This window comes from Trichosurus vulpecula, chromosome 6 (genome assembly GCF_011100635.1).
Source record: "Trichosurus vulpecula isolate mTriVul1 chromosome 6, mTriVul1.pri, whole genome shotgun sequence".
Lineage (NCBI taxonomy): Eukaryota > Metazoa > Chordata > Mammalia > Diprotodontia > Phalangeridae > Trichosurus > Trichosurus vulpecula.
Genome location: NC_050578.1, coordinates 13587069 through 13605394, shown reverse-complemented (window position 1 = coordinate 13605394; position 18326 = coordinate 13587069). Strand labels below are relative to the sequence as shown.

Sequence of the window (18326 nt, the reverse complement as noted above, 5' to 3'; positions counted from 1 at the left end):
TATGGAAGAGAAATAATGAGAACACCAAAATGAAAGACAAAGGACAGAGAAAGCAAAGTCTGTAATGTGGGATGGGGAGGACAAAGTGGAGAGATTGGGGGAAATATAAAGCTATTATTATGAACTTACTACGTGCCAGGGCATGGTGCTAAGCACATAGGATACAAATATGAGCAAGCAAGACAATGCCTACCCCCTTGGAACTTATATTCTTTTTTATTTTCAGTTTTTAATTTTCTTCCCCTGCCACCCCCACCATTGAGAAAGCAAGAAAAACAAAATCTGTTAGAAACATGTATTGTCAAGTAAAACAAATTCCTACATCCTCACTCTGAACCATTACCTTGTTATCTTGAGATGAGTAACATATTTCCTCATGAGCCTTGTGGAATTATGGTTGGTTCTTGTGTTAATCAGAGTTCCCGAGTTAAAGTTGTTTGTTTTTATAATATCATTTTTATTGTATAAATTGTTCTCCTGGTTCTGCTCATCTAACTTTGTATCAGTTCTTACAGGTCTTCCTAGGTTTCTCTGAAACCATCCCCCTTATAATTTCTTTTTATTTATTTATTTAATTTAGTTAATATTTTTAGTTTTCAGCATTGATTTCCACAAGAGTTTGAATTACAAATTTTCTCTCCATTTCTACCCTCCCCCAACTCCAAGATGGCATGTCTTCTGGTTGCCCTGTTCCCTAGTCAGCCCTCCCTTCTGTCACCCCACTCCCCCCCATCCCCTTTTCCTTTACTTTCTTGTAGGGCAAGATAGATTTTTATGCCCCATTGCCTGTATATCTTATTTCCTAGTTGCATGCAAAAACATTTTTTTTGAACATCTGTTTTTAAAACTTTGAGTTCCAAATTCTCTCTCCTCTTCCCTCCCCACCCACCCTCCCTAAGAAGGCAAACAATTCAACACAGGCCACATGTATATCATTATGCAAAACCCTTCCATAATACTCATGTTGTGAAAGACTAACTATATTTTGCACCTTCCTATCCTATCCCTCTTTATTCCATTTTCTCCCTTGATACTGTCCCTTTTCAAAAGGGTTTTCCTTTGATTACCTCTTCCCCCTATCTTCCCTCCCTTCTATCATCTCCCCTTTTTTATCTCCTTCCTCCTTCTTTCCTGTAGGGTAAGATACCCGATTGAGTGTGTATGTTATTCCCTCCTCAGGTCAAATCCGATGAGAGCAAGATTCACTCATTCCCCCTCACCTGCCCCCTCTTCCCTCCCAACACAACTGCTTTTTCTTGCCACTTTTATGTGAGAAAATTTACCCCATTCTATGTCTCCCTTTCTCCCTCTCTCAATATATTCTTCTCTCATCCCTTAATTTGATTTTATTTTTTAGATATCATCCCTTCATATTCAACTCACCCTGTGCCCTCTGTCTATATATATATATATTTATACACATACATATATATGTATAGTCCCTTCAGCTACCCTAATACTGAGGTCTCATGAATCATACACATCATCTTTCCATGTAGGAATGTAAACAAAACAGTTCAAACTTTAGTAAGTCCCTTATGATTTCTCTTTCTTGTTCACCTTTTCTGCTTCTCTTGATTCTTGTGTTTGAAAGTCAAAGTTTCTATTCAGCTCTGGTCTTTTCACTGAGAAAGCTTGGAAGTCCTCTATTTTATTGAAAATCCATATTTTGCCTTGGAGCATGATACTCAGTTTTGCTGGGTAGGTGATTCTTGGTTTTAATCCTAGCTCCATTGACCTCTGGAATATCATATTCCAAGCCCTTCGATCCCTTAATGTAGAAGCTGCTAGATCTTGTATTATCCTGATTGTGTTTCCATAATATTCAAATTGTTTCTTTCTGGGTGCTTGCAATATTTTCTCCTTGATCTGGGAGCTCTGGAATTTGGCAACAATATTCCTAGGAGTTTTGTTTTGGGGATCTTTTTCAGGTGGCAATCGGTGGAGTCTTTCAATTTCTATTTTAACCTCTGTCTCTAGAATATCAGGGAAGTTCTCCTTGATAATTTCCTGAAAGATGATATCAAGGCTCCTTTTTTGATCATGGCTTTCAGGTAGTCCAATAATTTTTAAATTATCTCTCCTGGATCTATTTTCCAGGTCAATGGTTTTTCCAATGAGATACTTCACATTGTCTTCCATTTTTTCATTCCTTTGGTTCTGTTTTATAATGTCTTGATTTCTCATAAAGTCGCTAGCTTCCACTTGCTCCAATTGAATTTTTAAGGTAGTATTTTCTTCAGTGATCTTTTGGACCTCCTTTTCCATTTGGCTAATTCTGCCTTTCAAGGCATTCTTCTCCTCATTGGCTTTTTGGAACTCTTTTGCCATTTGAGTTAGTCTATTTTTTAAGGTGTTATTTTCTTCAGTATTTCTTTGGGTCTCCTTTAGCAAGTCATTGACTTGTTTTTCATGGTTTTCTGGAATCACTCTCATTTCTCTTCCCAATTTTTCCTCTACTTCTCTAACTTGCTTTTCCAAATCCTTTTTGAGCTTTCCATGGCCTGAGACCAGTTCATGTTTATCTTGGAGGCTTTTGATATAGGCTCTTTGACTTTGTTGACTTGTTCTGGCTGTATGTTTTGGTCTTCTTTGTCACCAAAGAAAGATTCCAAAGTCTGAGTCTGAATCTGAGTCCATTTTCACTGCCTGACCATGTTCCCAGCCAACTTACTTAACCCTTGAGTTTTTCTTTGGGGTATGACTGCTTGTAGAGCAGAGAATACTTTGTCCCAAGCTCGAGGGGCTGTGCTGTTGTTTTCAGAGCTATTTGTACCCAGCAAGCTCTGCCACACCAGCACTCCTCCTCCCCCAAGAACCGCCAATCCGGACTTCGACTCAGATCTTAAGCAGGTTCTGCAGTCCCGCTCAGATCTGCCACTTAATTCCTCCCACCAGGTGGGCCTGGGGCTGGAAGCAACTGCAGCTCTAGCTCTGTAAATAGCCTCAGAGCTGCATCACCTCCTCTGCCAAACCGCCAACTCTTTTCATTCTGTCCCAGCAGCTTCTCCCACTAACCTTCTTTCCTGTCTTTGGTGTTTGTGGGTTGAGAAGTCTAGTAACTGCCACAACTCACTGATTCAGGGCCCTAGGGCCTGTTCCACCTGGCTCCCAGCCTGGTTGGTCCAGGCATGGCTCACACTGGGCTTTGCTCCTCTCTGCTCCCAGCTCCGTGTGATAGACCTTACCAGCTACCATGCAGGCTGTCCTGAGCAGGAGCCCTGCTTCCCTCTGCTATTTTGTGGGTTCTGCAGTTCTAGAATTTGTTCAGAGCCATTTTTATAGGTGTTTGGAGGGACCTGGGCGGGGAGCTCATGCAAGTCCCTGCTTTCCAGCCACCATCTTGGCTCCGCCTCCCCTTATGATTTCTTATAGCATATTAGTTTTCCATCACAATCACATACTCCAACTTGTTCAGTCATTCCTAATTGATGGACATCCCCTCAGGTTTCTAATTCTTTGCCATAACAAACAGGCTGCTATACAGGTATACCTTTTTTTTATTGTGCTTCAAAGATATTGAGGGTTTTGTGGTTTCTTTTTTTTTTTTTAAACAAATTGAAGGTTCGTGGCAACACTATGTTGAGCAAGTCTATTGGTGCCATTTTTCCAACAGCATGGGCTCACATCATGTCTCTCACATTTTGGTAATTCTTGCAATACTTCAACTTTTTTCATTGTTATTATATCTGTTATGGTTATCTGTGATCAGTGATCAAAATGTTACTAATATAATTTTTGGGGGACACCACAACTGCAAACTCAAACCATAAATGTGTGTGTTCTGATTGCTTCGGATTTCCCTGACTCTTTCCCTTTCCTCAGGCCTCCCTATTCTCTGAGATACAACAATGTTGAAGGATATTACATAAGCTTAGTTGATAAAGCAATGGCAGGGTTTGAGAGTATTGATTCCAATTTTGAAAGAAGTAAAATCCTATCAAATAGCATCGCAAGCTACAGAGAAATCTTTTGTGAAAAGAAGAGTCAGTTCATGTGGCAAACTTCATTGTTGTCTCATTTTAAGAAATTGCCACAGCCACCTCAGTCTTCAGTAACTACTACCTTGATCAGTCAGTAGCCATCAACAATGAGGCAAGACCCTCCACCAACAAAAAGACTACAGTTCACTGAAGGCTCAGATAATGGTTAGCATTTTTTAGCAATAAAGTGTTTTTAAATTAAAGCATGTACATTGTTAAAACATAATACTATTGTGCACTTAATAGACTACACAAACAAATATTTATATGCATTAGAAAACAAAAAATTCATTGCAATTCACTTTATTGTGGTTTCACTTTATTGTGGTGGTCTGGAATCAAACCCACAGTACCTCTGAGGTATGCCTATAAATATTTTTTGTACAAATAGGTCCTTTTCCTTGATTTCTTTGGGGGTACAGACATAGTATAGCAGCATTGTTGGATCAAAGGGTATACACGGTTTAAGAGCTTTTTGTACATAGTTCCAAATTGTTAACCAGAATGGCTGGACCAGATCATAGCTCCACAAACAGTGCATTAATATAACACTTTCTCCATCAGCCTTCCAGTATCTGTTGCTTTTTTTTTGGTCAGCTTTGTCAAAGAAGAATATGAAAAATCCCTAAAAATTTAAATGGATTTGTCTAACATCATGCAGTTGGTAGGTGGCAGAGCCAGTTAATATAACACCAAATCTTTACAGCACAGTGTATATAGTAGGTATACTACACCATACTAGGTATATAGTAGGTACTCAACATGTAGTAGGCTGATAGCACAAAACCAAAGCATTTTTTAAAAGTTCTTTTAGTTTATATAGTGTATACAGTAGTTGTTAATTAACATTTCCCCCACAGTTTCCTTAGAGATGAATTTGATTGTTAGATTTTGATATTTTAAAGTTGTTTTTAAAGGCAGTGGGAGAGGAGATTTTCTGAGAAATCATGAAGCAGGGATGTATGATGAGGGTTTTTCAAACCTACAGTTCTATAAAGAAATATTGTTCAACTCTGTTACCACAGTGAATCTCTGGCATAAGTGGGTATAGAAGAGAATCACAACTCATCGTTCTTAACACTTTTAAGGAAGAATGATATGAAAAAGCCAAAGGTATACCTTGTTTTGCTGAAGGCTATTAAATTGCACTTTACCTCAATGCAAATGGTTTACTCATCTATCTATAATATTTATTTCCTAGAGGCTCAAGATCTATATTGCATGCAACTTAATTTTGTCCTTGTCAAAAAATGGAATCACCTTGTAAACTGACCTCCACTAGAAAGCTAGATGATTTATGGTAACTTCAGACCTCCAAGTACTTCTAAGTACATTTTTTTATCAGCTGCTCTGTTTGGTTTCATCTCCTCAAACCCCATGCTTTCCTCAAGATAAGCTCATGACCTGAAATTTCATCATCATGGAGACTGATTCAGCTTTGATATTCAATACCTCCTCAGGAGCCTCAGTTTCCTCTCCCCTCTGATTGATGGGATGAAAGAATATATTGCTCCCCAAACTTCCCACTCAGAATTGTTCAGTTAACTTCATTTCTCATCATGGAAATGCCCTGGATGGGTACCCTCTGTTGCCACCCTTCCCCCCAACACGTTTTCATCTTTCTTTTGTGTATTGTCTCCCCCCTTTAGACTGTAAGCTCCTTGAGGAAAGGGGTTGTCTTTTGCTTATTTGTATCCCTAGTGCTTGAGAACTAAATGTTTATTAATTGACTACTGCTTAAAATATACGTATTTTAGGCAAAGGTACCAAATAAATATTTTCATTTTGAATGCCCTATATATTCACATCAAATTATTTTTTATTCCCAAAAGGTAAATCAAAACTGCATTCATTGTAAAGCTAAACACTTGTCATATATACACATGAAGCCTAACTGGATCTTTAAGTGTTTATATCTTCAACTGACATATGTAATAAGATCTTATATGGACTAGATGGTAAAGATTTGATTTTCTACTTTCCATGGATTGCATTCAAAACAATCAGTGGCAACTTACTGTAGACATTGATAAAGACAGCTGTAGAATATAGTGTGAAACTTGTTTGTCATATGATAGAAAATGAATATAACAAATCTATCTTAAGTACTGTTATACTTAGGGGTGTCAGCTGTTCTTAGCCTGTAATATGATTGTTAGTTTGTCCCACATTCAGCTAGATATCTATTTCACTATAGGAAAGTATTTTTTTTTGGTAAGTTATAAGCCTTCTTTTTTCTCTCTTCTATTTTAATTTCAATTGTGGTCTTCAATAAAAGATTTAGGTCTCATGCAGTAGCCTGACAAATTCATTTGGACTCTCACTATTTGTGGGACAAAAAAAGTAAACTTGTGTATTAAAAAAACCACATACAATTTTGAATATTCAAAATTGGTACTATTGTATTATGGCTTTCAATTTGTTGTAAATATTTTGATTTCATAAAACATGAACGCTAACACACATAAAACAAGATGAGTTCAAATCCATTTTTAAAAATCTTGGAATATTTGAGCTAGAAAAGATCTTAGAAATTAAATGATACAAGTCTTTCATTTAATAAAAGAATTAAGGCCCAAATTTGAAATAACTTGCTCAAAATCACATGGTTGAGAAAATGGAGTAGTCAGGTTTTCTGATACTAAGTCAAATGCTCTTTCCATTACATAAAACCTGTTGTTCTGAAGCCCAAAGCACTTATCAATTATTTGTTCATTGACCACCTCACTCAGGCTGTTGTTCAGTCACTTCTGATTCATTGTGACTCCATTGGAGGTTTTCTTGGCAAAGATAATGGACTGGTTTGCCGTTTCCTTCTCCAGCGCATTTTATAGGTGAGGAAACTGAGGTAAAGAGAGTTAAGTGACTTGCCCAGGGTCACACAGCTACTATGTGTCTGAGGCCGGATTCGAACTTAGGAAGATGTCTTCCTGACTCCAGGTCCAGCACTCTAGCTGTTGTGCCATCTAGCTGCTCCAGTTATTGAACACCTATTATGTCCCAGGCCCTGGGCTAGAGCCTGGAAATATGGACAAGAAGGGGCCTAATAATAGTTGGGGTATGGGGAGTGGAAGCAACATGATTATATACAAATATAAATAGAATAAACACAAGGTAGCATAGGGAGTGAAAGTTGTAGCAGCTGGGGGTGTCGAAATCAGGGAAGGTTTCATATAGAAGGCAGTGTGGGTCTTGAAGTAAGGGATTTCATAAGGCTAAGGTAAGGAGGGAGAGGATTCCAGGCATTGGGATGGCCAGTACATAGGAGTGGAAATGGGGAATTGAGTAGCGAGCGTGAGGAATAATAAGTTCAACTTGGTTAGACCATTGAGTGTCAGTCAACAAGCATTTGTTAAACACCTCCTCTGTACCAGGCACTGTACTAAATGCTATGATAACAAAAATGGCAAAACAAAAACCACAAAACTGTCCTGTAAGTCACCGCTGATTCAACACAGTACATGGAAAGCAGAAAATTAAATCCTTAACATTTAGTACAGTGTAAGATTTTATTATATGTCAGTCAAAGATAGGAACATTTAAAGATCCCAAACCAGGAGCACATACTAGGAGACAACATGCAAACGACTATATGGAAACAAGATTGATATAGGTCAGATGAACTAGAGAGTCAGAAGGAGAGCGGTAGCACAAAGGGATATAAAGGCTCCTTGTTAGAGGAAGGATTTTAGCTGGGACTTGGAGATGAGGAGGAAAAAGAATTCCAGGCATGGGGGACAGCCAGTCAAAATTCATAGAGTCAGGAGATGGAGTGTTTTGTGGGAGTGTAGGAAGGGGAGTAGTATATATTTTGAGGCTGGAAAGAAAGGTTAGGTCCAAATTATGATGGAGTTTAAAAGTCAAACAGAAGAATTTTGTGTGGTGTATGAACTACTTCACATCAAAGATCTATATTCTTACTTATAATCAGCATGACCACTAAGACAGTCAAGTTACTAAAAAAAAATTCAACTTAAAGTAATGGTCAGGCTATAAATACATGAAGGCACAGAAATTGTAGCAAATAGTGCAAAATCAAATGGCATACCAGTGTGGGTATCTCACTTTAAGGTACCATCAGTTAAGAAACAGAGTGAAGCAAAAAGAAAAATCATGTTTGAAAAGAGAAAATTATAGTACTTAAATAGTCAATAGAATCAAAACTGCTACAAAATTAGTCATTGCTGCATTTGTAAATTAAACTTGTACAGTACATTTCCCTGTGTATGTGCATTTTACATGCATCTGCTACTAAAGCAGAGCTGGGACTAGGTAGCCTATACAAAGTTTACAGATTATATTCCTCATGTGTTATCTATTATGGGCTGCCTTACATGATATAAAGAGATGAATTTTCTGGTATTTATAAAACATACAAACATGTATAGTGCTAAGGTTGCAGCATTTCACACAAAAAAGGGATTATAACTTTGGTGATTTGGGGGTTAACCTGAATTTCGGGAAAAAAAATTAAAAATGAGTTTCCACTTCTAGAATCTCTGAGTGGGAATCGGCAAAGCTAATTGTAGAGGTTATCCAAGCCTGGCAGAGATACAGCAAAATTCTAAGTTTGCCTATCAGCTGTCAGCTTACTTAGCTGCCTTCTCAGCCCAGTCCACTCTTCTAAGCCTCTCCTATTTTTGGTACCAAGGATCTTGGAAAAGAAGTTGATCATAAAACCTACCAAACAGACCTTTAAAAATTCATAGCATGGGGAAACCAAGGCATTTGCTTCAGGACTCAATGAACCAACCAATGGCAAAAACACAAGGCACTATGCACACTTAGATGATTTTTATTACAGGCAGGAATTACTAAAAGTGATTCTTATCTCTTGGATTCCCCTCCTCTTCTTAGAACTAAAACTTACTCTAGAGATCACAGATAAACTTTAAGTAAGTGCACGCTTCTTTCTTACCCTGCCACTGTCAGGATAGTGGTGCAGTGGAAAGGATCCTGGGTTTGAATCCCGGCTCTGCCACTTTATGACCTTGGCTCTGTGCCTTTACCTCTCCTTTCCTCATCTGCAAAATGGGGGATTGGATCAGATGGCCTTTAAGGTACCTTTCAATATTAAATCTATGATCCTATGAGTTTTCACCTTTACCCCCTTGTGACCAGTGACAGGCATTTTAAAGAATGCTTTAAATTGGACTACAATTTGTTACTGTAGAGTTGTAGGTATAAATAGATGCTGGTCTGACTAACATGCAGCATGGGAAGAGGAACAAGTCTAGAATGGCATTGTATTACAGAGAACCATTCAACAAAACAAGCATTCATTAAACACCTATCACATACAGGACATCGTCATCTAGTTCCACTTGTTTTACAGATTGAAATAATTGACCACAGTAGAGTACGTTGTTATAGACAATTTTAGTAAATTGGATATTTTGTAAAAATAAAAATTTACAAATATTGGTAACATATGTAAAAAAGTTCGTATTTAAAGTAAAATCGGTAAAATTCTAAACCAAAGTAAGGTCTGTACAATGCTAATGAAGGAGCTTTTTTAAAAACAGCATTATTTTGTTTAAAACGGTAGTGTTTTATGTTTAAAAATAAAGTCCATCCAAAAAGCGTTTTTTTCCCCACGAACATATATTATTCCCTGAGATATTCAAAGTTGAATTTGTTTCCAAATCCAACATCTCGATTAATTTTTTCAATTCTGTAGTGGTAAAAGCCTTTGGGTTCCGATTATGTCACTTCTGTATTTGAATTCTGAGGAGGGAGCGTTTAAAAGCTGGGAGCCTATTTCGAGATGAGGAGCTGGACGGGTCGGAGAGCCCGGGCTCTGGCTCCACCGGGTGCTGCTCCTCTTGGCAGGGAGGTTCACTCTGGGTTTTCCGGGGGCATTGCAGCGGGAGGGCACCCTCTGGCAGCCCTGCCGCGGCTGGAAACGTCTCGTAGAGTTCCCAACACTTGGGGGAGAGAACGGTTTTTTTGGGGAGCAGAGGCTCACGTCTCGGCTGGCCACAGCAGCTCTAGAGATACAAAACCAAACCAAAGCCCAACTACTCGGATTGTGGGGTGTTCGGGGAGTCGGTGGACGGGACGTACCCAAGCCCCCCAGCGGCTGCGTGGGGGCCAGGACCCCCACCAGCTCGCAGGGCAGGGTAGAACACATTTTCAGGGTTGTTTACGGCAGACCCCGTGGACCGCAGCTGTGGGCGTGGTCAGCCTGAGGGGAGAAGAGGAGAAGAGGAAAGGAGGAAAGGCGGCAAGGCGGCTTCTTTGGAAGCGGCAGCAGAAATAGCAGAGGGAACGCTCTCTCGCTCCCCCACCTCCACCATCTTTAGATTAAGGCCTAGGGAAAATTGATTCCGTATTGGTACCCCTGGGATTGGGACCAGCGCGGGAAGGAGGCAGAGCAGGGAGAGGGAGGGACCAAGGGCCGCCCCCCCACACACACACACATCCGGACCCCACCCCGCCTTCCAGGCAACCAATTAGGGGCGTGCAGGAGGCGGCTGTTTGTTTACATTGTGGCGCTGGTGACGCGAGTGAGAGAATAGCGGCGGGGTAGGAAGCGCCAGCTGCTGCAGACACTAACAGCTTCTTCCCGGGAGGGGCTGAAGGGGCGGAGGCCGCCTTCCGGATTGCAAAGTTCGCCACCACCTTCCCCGCTCCGGGCAGCACCGAGGCGCCGGTCCCCTGGGGAGGAGTCGGGGTGGGAGCGGGAGACTCTTGCAAGAGCAATCCTGGGGAAGTCCTCCGAGCAGCGCGGCCTAGGTCTCCGGAAGCCGCCGAGGGTGGCGTGGGTGCCGTCTGTTCTGGTAGCGCCGGTTCCTACGGCCTCAAGGGTGGGGTACGGCTTTCCAGGTGCCCGTTGATTAGGCCGGGAATTGGACTTCCTTGGGTGCCTCGCTTGGCTCATGTCGTAGGGAAAAAGTTCCGGCCACCTAGAGTTCCCAGGCGCACAGAAGCTTCTTCTTGTCTTTGTATTTTTAAATCTGGCGGGTTTCATCCAGTTCTAGCCAACCCCGTGCTCTTGTTACCTCCCCAGCCAATCAGCGCCTGGCCCGCCATTTTTCAAACTCGTGCCCGCCCCCAATTAGGGCCGAGCTCTTCATTCCTCTCCTGACCGGTTCTAACGGGTCTAGGAGTTAACGACCTGAAGGAGCAACCGAACGTGCTAGGCTCCGGCGAGAGGGCTGTGCGCACTGCGCCGTCGGCCAATTGAACGCTGGGGGATTCAGAGGGGCGGTGACCTACGGGATTCGAACAGTCCTTAAGGCCAATCAGAAGAGGCTGGGGGGCGGGGACCGTAACGCGGATCATCAAGTTGCAGTGGCGGGGAGAACAGTGCAAAACAAGAGGCTGGGGATTGCGTTAGAGGTAAACCATTTCGCCGCAGGAGCCCCTGAGTGAGGAGGAAGCACCGCGCCGGACTCCGTGTAGAACCCGAGGAGCTCCTATAGCAGGCAAGAGTCGGCGCCCCCTCGGAGGGGACCGAGACCCCAGCGCCGCTGCCCTTGGAGCCGGGACTCAGGAGTTGCTGACTCCGCCCGGGCTCAAGCGGCTGGCGGGCCGCTGGGGCACCAGAGGGAAGGCTGGAAGAGGCCACGTTGGGGATGGGGTCGGCCGGAGGCCCCGCTGGAGGGACGGAGGCCGTGAGGGGGCTCCGCGCTGCGGCCTGGCCGTGGAGCCCGGCAGTACTGGGGCAGCTGGGGCCTGGCAGCCCGGGGAAGGGTGGCTAGGGAGCGGGGCGGGGCGCGCTAGGTGTTTATCCCGCCTAGGGAGCTCCGCCCCCGGCCGCTGCCGAGAGGGCGGGGGCTGAGGGGGGACCGAGGTTCGCGAGGCCCGGGCCGGGCCCTGCCGGGAGAGGAGGCGGGGCCGGGGAGGGGCCCCCGAGAGGCCGAGCTCGCGGTGGGGGGGGGGGAGGCGGAGGAGCGATTTGGGCGGGAAGTGGCGGGGCTGGGCGCGCTTGCTGCGGCCCCGGGCCTCCTAATCGCGTATCCTGACCTCGCGTCGCTTTTCCTCTCCGCTCGAAGGTAGCGAGAAGCGGGTCAGGATGGGTAAAGGAGACCCCAACAAGCCGAGGGGCAAAATGTCCTCCTACGCCTTCTTCGTGCAGACGTGCCGGGAGGAGCACAAGAAGAAGCACCCGGACTCCCCCGTAAACTTCGCCGAGTTCTCCAAAAAGTGCTCGGAGAGATGGAAGGTGAGGCGGGGCGGGCGGCAGGGGCAGGCCGGGGCAGGAAAGCCTGGGAAATGTGGCCGAATCGCACTCTTCCTACCCCCGGGCTGGCTTAAAAATGCACGTTGCGTTCTAGCTACGGTCCCTTAAAGTGAGCTGGCGAAGCTTGTGTTAGAAAGGAAGAGTTTAAAATGTCTGCTTTAAAGCGTATTTATGTGTTGGTTGCCTTTAGACCATGTCTGCAAAAGAAAAGTCCAAGTTTGAAGACCTTGCAAAAGGAGATAAAGCTCGGTACGATCGGGAGATGAAGAACTACGTTCCTCCCAAAGGTGATAAGAAAGGAAAGAAAAAGGATCCGAATGCCCCCAAAAGACCGCCGTAAGTGGTTTGACTCGCTTTGTCACTTTCCATCAGTCCGCAGGAAATGGAACTCTCTCGGTGCGGGGTCTTTTTTTTTTGTTCGTCCTCCAGGACAGACTTCTTATACCTTGCTTGACGTGATACACGCTTCTTAAAATTTTAAGTTGAACTTCACTTTTTCAGATCTGCATTCTTCCTCTTCTGTGCTGAACATCGTCCAAAGATCAAAAGTGAGCACCCAGGCCTTTCTATTGGAGATACTGCTAAGAAATTGGGGGAACTGTGGTCTGAGCAGTCGGCCAAAGACAAACTACCTTATGAGCAGAAAGTTGCTAAACTAAAGGAGAAATATGAGAAGGTACGATAAACATCAGCTTTTTTTCTTTACTCCTCCTAAGCTAGAGGCAAAAGCTGGTAAATATATTTACCAGGCTTTTTATGAATCTAAAAATGCTTTTTATGTGTTATTTTAGAAGTAGGTATAGTCCTTGTAGTTGTTAGCTACATTTTCAGGGAGAAAATTCCATCAGCATTATTGGTTAATAACCAAATGAAGCTTGGCTTTTTACTTACATGATTGGGTAATGCTTCTAGGTGCTGAAATCAGAATATTCTTATTTTTCAGGATATTGCAGCATATCGTGCCAAGGGCAAGGGAGATGTAGGAAAGAAGGGCCCTGGCAGGCCAACAGGATCTAAGAAGAAGAATGAACCTGATGAGGAGGAAGAAGATGAAGATGAGGAAGATGAGGATGAGGAGGATGATGATGAAGAGTAAATGAATATCCTGCTGTAAAGATTTTTTGTGTGTGATGAAACTCATTGTTTTGCTAAGAATGTGAACTCAAGTGCAGCTCATTGTTAGCTTCAGTATAAAAACTGTACAGACTTGTGTATAGGTAAACGTGATTGATTCTTTGTAGGGAGAACCTCTATTTTTTAATGTAAGTAGGAGCTTTTGAGGGGCCACTCCAGATAGATTTTAAAGCTTCTGATGTTGAATGTTTCTGCATATTTAATGGTTTCTTTTGAATTTCTTGAACAGTGTATTGTTGTAGTACAGTAAAGCCCTAGGAAGTAGTATCATAGCAAATCTTAAGTTTTATAGAACGTTACATTTTGTTTTTCTAAGATAAAATATTTTGTAATAAAATGATGTACATTACTACTGTTTATTGTCCTAATTTAATTACACTTAATTTAGCTGATTGGTCATTTGAAAAATAGCATAAAATTTGTGATCTTGGACAAGTCACTTAACTCTCTGAGCCTCCAGCTCCCTTATTTGCAAAATGAAGGGTCCAGAAAAGGTTCCTTAAAGTGCTGTTTTTAAAGGGCCCCTAATTTCTTGAGCTAGTACAGTGTTTTATTTTTAAAAGCTAAAAGAATATCTTTTCTCAGCATCTATAAACTTGCAGTTCACCTACAGTTAGAATTTTTTTTTAAATTTCCAGTTGAGCTTTTCTTGAGACTATAGAGGCAGAAGTCATTTAAAATGATTATATATTGTGGCCAAACCACAACATATTTGGAAAAACAAGTGTTAGAATTTCATTAGAATTTGAAATTGTGGGTCAAGTTCTAGTGCTGGGGAAATACTAGTTTTATTAGTTTAAGGAAGCAGTTGTCAGAGTTTAGTCTGGCAACCTAGTGTGTTTAAATGAGAGCTGCTAATTGGTTGTAAGGTTTCAGAGATTTTTGCAAGAGTGCAATTGAACGTAAACCAAGATTTTCAGTTTATATGTAACACCATTTCCTAAATAGAAGTTAGAATTCACAATCCTCACCTTTATCAGCTTTGGTTATATGTAGTTTGAAATATGCTGCTACTATATTAGTTGGATATAAATTCAGTCTTGGTATCTAAATGGAAACAATTCACACTATTTGAGTTTTTATTATAAATTCCTTAATCTAAAGTTTCAAGTATTTCAGTCAAATAGACAAGGACTTTAGTTGATTCACAATTAAGAGTTAACTCCTCGTCCCCAACCCAATTCCTCAGGTTGAAACAGTTCTAAGATCAATGTTGTGAGTGGTAGCTCAAATTTAGGTTTATTTGTAAATGGTATAAAATTGCCTCTTTAGAAGCACTTTGGATGATAATTTCACATTTCCTTACCCTTTATTTTTTTCCAGAAATGTGTTAACTGTTAAGATTTTGGAAACTGAATTATTTTGGTGTGAGATTATTTTTGTAGTTTTTCTGATTTGGTTTTTCCAAAGTGATTACAGGTTAGAAACCTATATTTAACAGTGAGCTGATAGTAGAATTTTTTGAAAGCTCATTTTGTTTTGTATCTTAGTGTCATTTGCACCAAGACCCAAGTATAGTGTAAAAGATTGCATATCATAAAAAATAGAAATGAAGCATTGTTCTTATTTCCCAGAGGAGTAATATTTCTTCCTAAAAATATTCTGCACAAAGTAGCTGTTTTTGTACATTGTAGAAACCTAACCCAAACAGGCTCCCAGTCATGCCAAGACTTGAGATATTGCCGGCTTGGTCCAATTTTTTATATTTGCCTAGTACCTGACTGAATTTCCTGTCAGAGACTATTATAGAAACTTCAATATGTTTCAATTTAGTGGAAATTTCATAATGTATATTGTCTTGCCTCACTTTGGCTACTGAATAGTATCTAATTTTCATAGCATCTTAACTTGTAAAAAGCTCTTGGAATAGATAAATGAACGGAATTCACTGCTTACATCAAGATTTCTACAAGTTTTTGTTAGTTTATATCCATGTTTTTGATTTGTTGTCATTCTCTTTGGTTGGAAAACCAAAGTATATTGATCTGGAATTTCACAGTACCCTCTTGTGTAAGAGAAAATAGTGCATATAAATGGAAGTTTGTTTATATGAATACCAGCAAAATCAACAAACAAGGTGTTTCTCTCATCACATTCTGCCACCATAAGATTTTTCTTTTCCTCTGCCATGGAAGTCAATTCCTTCATAGGTTTTATTTCAGATTTGTAAGTTTAATAAAATTTCATTTTAAATTAATAGTTATATGTACTAAAAGACCAGAAGAAGCCCGATATCAGTAAATCTTGAGCTGGCCCTAGAGGAGATAAGCCATCTAGCTATCTTGATAATCCTATTGGACTGACTTGAGTTGAGCCATCACCACGTGTATAACCTTGAGCATACTTTTTAATCTTGAGCCTCAGTTGACTCATCTGTCAAATGTGTATGACACCTTTCTTGCCTAAGTAGACTAGACCAGATATACTCTTGAGGTCCTTTTTAATTTTCTTATTTTACTTTATTTCATTTTTGAAATAATAATGTGATTTATTACTTACCTATTTATAATAATACTACATAAAATTCTACAACAGTGACCTAATAGAGGCACTGTTGGGGTGGTAGATAGAAAGTTGACCTTGGAGTCAGGAAAGTAAGAGTTCAAATCTTATTTCTGGCATATTCTGGCTATATTACTATGGTAAGTTTCCTAATCTCTCAATATCTTTTCTGCAATTCACTAAGACTGTACAAGCAGTTACTTAGACCAGGTTTGGATATGGATACATATATACATACATATATATATATATACACACATACAAACACATATGTGCACACATATATATGCATATACTTCTACCTCCCTGAGTTGTTATGCCTACTTAAAAAATGCAAGAGTTGGAAAAAAAAGAAAGGCATGAATTTTCATTTGCCCAATATTCAGTGAGCCAAGGGGAGCTTTTTGTTTTGTTTTGTTTTTGTTTTTTCCCCATATCTAAGTTCTAAAATGGCATCAGAAATGGTCAGGATGGTATTTAGCCAGAAATTCTTTTGCTTTCTCTGAATGGAAGTCTGGGGCTTGGCTTGAGGGACCATAATGCTCTTTGGATCAGAAGCTTTCAAACCCCTTCATCAACTGGATCCTTCCTACTTCTTCATCTTACACTTTACCCTTTCCCTGTACTCTAAGATCCATTGACCCTGGTCTCTGCTGTTCCTCAAACTCCATCTCTGAAATTCAAGCATTTTTACTGACTACCCCAATGTCTGGAAGGCCTTCCCTTCTCATCTCCACCTCCTGGCTTCCCAGCTCCGTTTAAGGCTCAGCTAAAGGCTCTTTCCAACCTTAGGAAAGTTGTTTTTCTCAGTGCCCTTTAATGCTAGGTTCTTTCTTCTGAGAATGTTTTTTGATCAATTTATTTTTAGTTATCAACATTCATTTCCACAATATTTTGAGTTCCAAATTTTCTCATCTCTCCCCTCCTGCATCCCAAGACAGCATGCATTCTCCTCACCCGTTCCCCCAATCTGCCCTCCCTTCTATCTGACCCCCGCCCCCCATCCCCTTTTTCTTTTGTTTTCTTGAGGTCCTCTTTTAAAAAACACCATTGATGATGAACTGGCATAATTTTCATTTCCAAGTTAATGACTTTCTAGCTATAAAACATTGCTCAATGAATCAACTCATCCCAAATTTAAATTAATCATCTGTTACATTTTTTTAAAAGCTTACCTTAAATTTTTACAACCAGATTTCTAATCTAATTGGAGTTTAGCTTTAGTTAGAATTGCATGTGCAAGGCTAGTGTTCTCCAATTAAAACCCAGTAAATACCTGAGGCAACTGTAATCTTAAGTGATAGCTGGTCCTTCAATTACCTTGTTTGGTATTAAGGAATTTTCAATAATATTCTTCCTATCACTTTGAGCCAGAGAGAAGCTACTTGCATGTGTCACAAGTAAGTACCATTGTTTACCTAGTTAATAACTAGTTAGTTTTGGTTTTGGTGGATAAAACCACAAAGGTAATACTGCCCATTTATAAGCCTATTAGTTATGCAGTCCCTGTTTCTCCCCAACTCATTGCTGTCCTCATTTTACAACTGAAAGGGCCAGAGTGCCCAAGGTCACAGAAAGTTTCTAAGGCAGGATTTGAATTCAGGTATTCCTAACCGGGACCAGTGCTTTCTCCACTGTGCCCCCTAGCTATACTATTTCCATTCCCATCATGCCCTCAGCATTTCAGTGATTTTGAAACCCCAGCTGCCATTAAACATAACTTGTTTCCCATCCCTTACAGTCTGTTCTTTTATTCTCAGTCCCCTCCATGTCCCACTCAAGAGCTACTACCCCTTTCACTTTGTTCTGGAATGTTTCTACTCCATAGATAACAAACTTGCTTTCATCTTACACTTTTTCCTTTCTTTCTGTTATCTTTTATTTAGACCAGATTTTGTCCCGACATAATATCTGTGGCTGCTTTTTCCCGTATAGGTTTCACTTGTACTCACTGCCTCACTCCGTTATGATGGGGAAGTTGGAAAACTACTTGCTCGCCATGGCTGCTTTCAGATTCTGCCACAGTGGCTTCTGCTTTGAGGTTCCTTCAATCCATATTTATCAGTTAGGAGTCTGGTAGCTGTTAGCTCCTAACCTCTAGGATGCTTAACTTCTGTTCTCAATGAGGTATTTCATATTTCTTTCTATTTTTTCATTCTTTTGATTTTGTTGGACTGATTCTTGATGTCTCATCAGCTTCCACTTTGCCAATGCTAATATTTAATGAATTGTTTTCCTCAGTTAGCTTTTGTACTTCCTTTTCCATTTGTCCAAGTCAGCTTTTTTAAGGAGTTGTTTTCTTCAGTGTGCCTTTTTTTTTTCCATTTTGTCAATTGTATTTAAAAATTTTTCTTCTACTTCTCTTATTTGACTTTTAAAAACCTTCTTGAGCTCTTCCAAGAAGGCTTTTTGGGCTGGAAACCAGTTTGTAGTCCCCTTTGAGGTTTCGGATGTGAGTATATTGACCATGTTGTCCTCTCCTGAATTTGTGTTTTGATCTTCCCTGTCACCAAGATATT

The 18326-nt window shown here is 40.9% G+C and overlaps 1 protein-coding gene across 2 annotated transcripts; it reads left to right on the top strand.

Moving 5' to 3' along the window:
• Positions 1-11276: 11276 nt before the first annotated feature.
• HMGB2 (high mobility group box 2) lies at positions 11277-13654 on the top strand. 2 transcript variants are annotated; one of them, XM_036763491.1, is made up of 5 exons: positions 11277-11413; positions 11988-12153; positions 12362-12507; positions 12673-12847; positions 13115-13654. In XM_036763491.1, exons 2-5 carry the CDS (start codon positions 12004-12006, stop codon positions 13265-13267), a joined length of 624 nt encoding a protein of 207 aa, XP_036619386.1. In that variant the 5' UTR covers positions 11277-11413; positions 11988-12003; the 3' UTR covers positions 13268-13654. The 2 variants fall into 2 exon arrangements, with proteins under 2 accessions (XP_036619386.1, XP_036619385.1); XM_036763490.1 differs by having other exon boundaries at positions 11984-12153.
• The last annotated feature ends 4672 nt before the right edge of the window (positions 13655-18326 follow it).